This window comes from Cebus imitator, unplaced genomic scaffold, assembly GCF_001604975.1.
Source record: "Cebus imitator isolate Cc_AM_T3 unplaced genomic scaffold, Cebus_imitator-1.0 Scaffold508, whole genome shotgun sequence".
NCBI lineage: Eukaryota > Metazoa > Chordata > Mammalia > Primates > Cebidae > Cebus > Cebus imitator.
In genome coordinates, this window is record NW_016107823.1 from 142,286 (window position 1) to 147,370 (window position 5,085).

Sequence of the window (5,085 nt, forward strand, 5' to 3'; positions counted from 1 at the left end):
AAAAAAAAAAAAAAAAAAAAGAAAGAAAAAAAGAAAAAAATTATATTACAAAGAATATAGAAAAGTGTGTTTATTATATAGAAACAGATATCATAAATGAAATTAACACTCAAAATATAGGGTAAATCTAAGTAATAAATATGAAATAGCGAATAAATAGGAAATGAAATGATATATATGAAAAATACAGATAAAATGATGCTCATGCTCACCGCTAGTGGGGTAGGTACAAAATAAAGTAACAATGACATAACACTTTAAGTGACTCAGATTGGCAAAAATTTAGAAGTGCCAAATTACCAAGAAGATGGCAACAAATATTTTTGTACATATAATTGTATAATTACTGCTTTTATTTCTAGGGAACAGATTCCCAGAACAAGATTGCTGGGTCAAAGGAATTGTAATAGTGGTAGCAATAGTAGCAGTATTAATCATAATAATAACAATTACTATGATTAGTACCACAATGATAGTAGCAATCCACCTCCTGGTAATCTGCTAAAACACCATCATTATTGTAGTAGTAGTAGTTATAGTAATAATTGCAATACTGCTATTGCATGGATAGCACTTATTATGTGCCACTGTTCTAAGCGCTTTACATATGTTAACTCTAATCCTTCTCACAAAAACGCTAAAAAATAGGGAACTATGATTCCTATTTTACAGGCTAGGAAACAGACACCAAATGTGCCTGGCACACACAGTAAGAACCATTAGCTTTATATGTTAGTTAGATAGGTTGGCTACTTTTGTTTTTGTTGTTATTATCACATATTTTCTGACATAGCAATTCTACTCCTATGACTCTAACTCAAGTAAGAAACTAACAACAAAAAAAATCAAGCATGTACATGTATATTAGTGAATATTTGTCATGGACAGGTATGAGTACATCTATCTGTGTATGAAACAAAATACAGAAAAATATATACAAGGTGGTTAACCTGGGTTATCTTGTTGAAGCGTAGGTGATATTGGGAGACGAGGAGGGATGGAGAAAGAGGGAAGGAATCCAAATAAGTCAATAAATCAGAACACACTCACACACACACACACACACCTGCACACAAAGATAGAAAGAAGGCTTAAGTATAGGATAACAACAAAGAAATAATGTTTACATTCTCTGGGGACACGAAGAGCTCTGGAAGAGTTTAAAGAATAGGTGCTTTTATGCAAATTTCATTTCCAAGATGAGTGATGCTTTTGTTAAATGATTTGGGTTTTTTCCCCCATGCAATATAAAGTATTAAGAAAATTTTCAAAGCTTTATTCTTTATTGAACAACAACAAAAATCTTAGTAATTCTAAGGTTCAAAACTCAGTAAGGGTCAAGTTAAAGGCACTGTCTAGGGACAAGAAAGCTGAGTTCTGTTCCTGGCACTGCCACCATTGGACTATTTGATCTTTGGCAAGTCACTTAATCTGTACTTAATTTCCTCACTCACAAAGGAAGGAAGTTCAACCAGGCCATCTTTAAAGCTCCTTTTAGAAGTAGAATGTAATGATTCTATAATTAAAAAGCACAATGTAGAAAAGTGAAAAACTAATAAATAGGAGAGATAATTATCATACATTTTAAAGAAATGAAGTTTAAAATCTTAATAACTTCTAATGATCCAGATAATTTGATTCGCTTAAAAATGGAACATTTAAGAAGTATAAACTACAATAAGATCAGTTTGTGATTTTACATTTCCAAATGGTGAATTTAACTACCCAGTGCTTTAATTTTGAGAAATTAATGCTTTAATTCTGAGAACAGCAATGCTGCCATTTTATATATTTTCAGATTGCTCACTGAAGACTTAATTTGTCCTTTAAAATGGGGTCATCTATAAGGTGCAGTCCAACCAAAATGTCATCTTCTAGAGACCACATGTAATAGCCCTATGAAAAAAAGGCTGGCCAATGCCAGCCAGTCAGCATGCCAGCCAGTCAGCCACATAAATAAATTGCACAATAAAATCTGTAGCAGAAATTTTTGAGTAAAATTATTGATAGAACACAAAAAAATGGAAAAAACAATTTGCTTGGAATGGCAGTTTCCTGAAGCAACATTCATAGTTTAAATTCTTATATTTTCCTAAGTTTATAAGTAATAATATGATTATTAGTCATATTTCATGAAAATTTAAAGCATAAAAAGTCATTAACTCATAGGGCATAAAAATTTCCATGAGCTTTTTACATTTTATGTATTTTATTTCCTTAAATGGTTATGGGATTTTCCAAAAGCATACACACAATTCCTTAAACTTTGCCAACTTAGAATTAGTTACATAAATAGCACTCTTCATACCATATGGAATTCCCTAGACAAATCTACTCAACCTTTTAGGTTGAGTAGGATGACAGGTTATCTGAGTGTGAATTCCACCTCCCCCTCCGCCCCCCCCCCACACACACAGGAAAAAATATTAAGACTTGGCCCAACCAGATTTTACAGGAGACACTGATGTAAAGAAACAATTTATGGCTTGCACAGTTATCTAAAATTCCCGCAAACAAGCGGTTCCCTGAGTAGTATGTCATAATTTTCTTATCTATGAGTACAAGCACGTGCATTTATTTATATCCCTAGTTTAACTTCAAGTCTAATTTTACTGCCACTAGTATCCATGGGTGGATTTCTTTGTTGTAATTACAAATGGAACTTGAGCTAGATCAAAGGCATTTTAAGAGGGTCAAATTATACTTCTCTGAAAAATAGAGAGTGTTATCCCATGTAATTAATTAATGCTTAGCAGTGCCCTTTGGCGCATTATCCTGTGGTTGCAGAAAACCAGAGCCAGCCGTCCCCACCTGTTGGTGCACTGAAACAGACTTACCCAAAAGAGCAGATTGAGGGCATAAAGCAGGCAGCGCAGACACTTCACGGAATCTTCTCTGGCCATTGTGAGCCCCGGAAGGGAGAAGCCCCATCCTTTCACCACATCCTACTTCCAAGGGCAAAACGGCAGCGATCTGCAGGGGGTGGGGGAGAGAGGACAGGGGACATCTCACCAACACGCTCCCCACTGCCTGCCAGTCCCTCCTCCGCCAGCCCTCAGCAGGGTCTAAAGGGTCCTTAAGAGCCCAGTGCATTCGAGACATAGCCTCATCAAAAATCATTTGTTAAAGTCATAATAGCAACTAAACTCCCAAAAGTTCCAAACCAGCTTCAGATAACACCTGCTGGGAAAAGAAAAGAGCACCTATCCGGATGAATGGAGGCGCACAGTAAACTCACGTTCTCAGGGGACACGCGGCGGGGCCCTGTGCATTCTGACGAGACGAGACGCTCTTGAAAACCTCCCTCACTCCACGCCCCTCCTCGGGGACACCTCTACTGGGAACTGTCCTGAAGGTTAGAAACCACACTGCCCCTACCCCGGAGACGTCACAGGCACCACCGGCGAGCTCCAGAGCATTAGCGTCCTTCTAGTTAGGACTTTCCTGGGCACCACAACTCCCCACCCCATACCCTGACCTGCAGCTCGGGTGTGAATGCAAGAGACTGGAGGGGGCGCAGCGCGGAGCCGGAATTCCGCCCAGCGACTAGGGTTTCTCTGGGAGAACGTGAGAAATGATGTTTTTGGCCCCAGAATGATGGAATAGCCTGGGACAGGGGGCGGGGGGCGTCGGGGAATTAGGGCCGGTGCAGCTGTGCAGACGCCGGGTTAGTCATTCATACACCCCTTCCCTCCGACCGCAGTCGCGACTCCGCGCTCCAAGCAGTCAGCGGAGCACAAAGCGAGCGCGGCCACCGGCCCAGCCACCGCGTCCGCGCGCCCCCGGCAGGGCGCGGGAGGAAACGCCGCCTGCGGCAGGGAGCCCCAGAGCCAACCCTTAAGTAGTTTAGCACACAGCGTGGAGGGCAGCGGCCGGCAGACGTGCGACCACTTACCGTCGGCGCTGGGCCCCGTGCCCCACGCCCGCTCGGGGATAGTCGGGGACACACGGCGGGGGCTCATCGGGGCAGGGACCCTCTTCGCGGAGAGTCGGAGGGCTGCATTGGCTTCAGCTGGAGACGCTTCTTTCTCTTCCTCTCCCCCCGCCACCGCCGTCGCCGCCTCCTGGGAAAAAGAAAAAAAAAAAAAAAAAAGTCCTGGGCAGCAGTTGCTGGAAAGTCTCCGCTAAGCCACCTCCCAGCGCCGCTGTCCCTCCCAAGTCCTCTCCCAGTCCGGACGAGTAGCGGCGGCAGCCAGGGCCAGCTGCACAAACTCTCAGCGCATGCTCGAGCCGCTGGCTGCCGGGGTTGGGTCCTAGTGGGTGTTTCTTGTCCCTCTCACCCAGCGAGAGTCCCCAAAGGGACGCCTCACCTCTGCAGGACAGGATCCAGAAGAAGATAATGCCTAGGAACTTGGGAGAAGCCCGTGCATCCCTTTAAAATGGTGGTGTCGAAGGAATGGAGGCTGGGTTATAAGCATAGAGAAACAGTCTTTTATTATATGAAAATATTTGTGTTTGAGAAGGGGGGCGAAGGGGTGGCCCAACCCAATTCCTGCAATGGGAAACCAGTTTTCACAACCTTTACAGAGCCACCTCCTGTGATTTGTTATTAACATGGTGCCCTATGATCCTTCTTATTGCTTTGTTGCCCTCCCTGATTGAAAAAAAAAAAAGTTATTTCCCACTTTCATACTGCACTAACAGCACTTATGGAAACATCAGAGTAGTCGTGTCCAGTATGACATGCAGAAAAGGAGGAAAGAACATTTTTAATTCTTACAAGTAACTCAAACTTTCCAAAATTTCTCGCGATAAGATTGTTTTGAGTTTTAACTGGGTGATTTATTCTGAAATACGTACATAGTAGTGGATCTTTGGATATTTTTAAATTAGAAATTTATGAAGTATTAAACAACAGGAGACCATCCTTCCAAAAGAATCTTCCCTTTTAGAAGTAAGAAGTTTGACACTAAATAAAATACTACCAAATCAGATCCTCCTAAAATGTGGATGTGTTATGCCTCACAATACTGCTCATTTCTAGAATTACTTTTGTGGGCTCTGCATGGCAAATAAAACTTCACCAACAAATATGAATTAACTGGAATACGAGTAACATCTTTGAGAAAACCTAATAACTAGAGC

General features: G+C 41.8%; 1 protein-coding gene across 5 annotated transcripts in view; it reads right to left on the reverse strand.

The window, feature by feature from the left end:
* TSPAN12 (tetraspanin 12) overlaps window positions 1–4,477 on the reverse strand; it is a 78,222-nt gene extending 73,745 nt beyond the window's left edge. Inside the window, exons 1-3 of one of the 5 annotated variants that reach the window (XM_017513864.2) lie at window positions 4,311–4,477; window positions 3,896–4,064; window positions 2,838–2,973 (exon numbers count right to left, since the gene is read on the reverse strand). In XM_017513864.2, the coding sequence (XP_017369353.1) occupies window positions 2,838–2,903 (66 nt within the window). In that variant the 5' untranslated portion in view covers window positions 2,904–2,973; window positions 3,896–4,064; window positions 4,311–4,477. Of the gene's footprint in view, window positions 1–2,837; window positions 2,974–3,180; window positions 3,348–3,472; window positions 3,494–3,895; window positions 4,219–4,310 lie in introns of those variants that run through there. The other 4 variants (XM_037733244.1, XM_037733242.1, XM_017513866.2 and 1 more) reach the window with 4 other exon arrangements.
* Window positions 4,478–5,085: the final 608 nt, after the last annotated feature.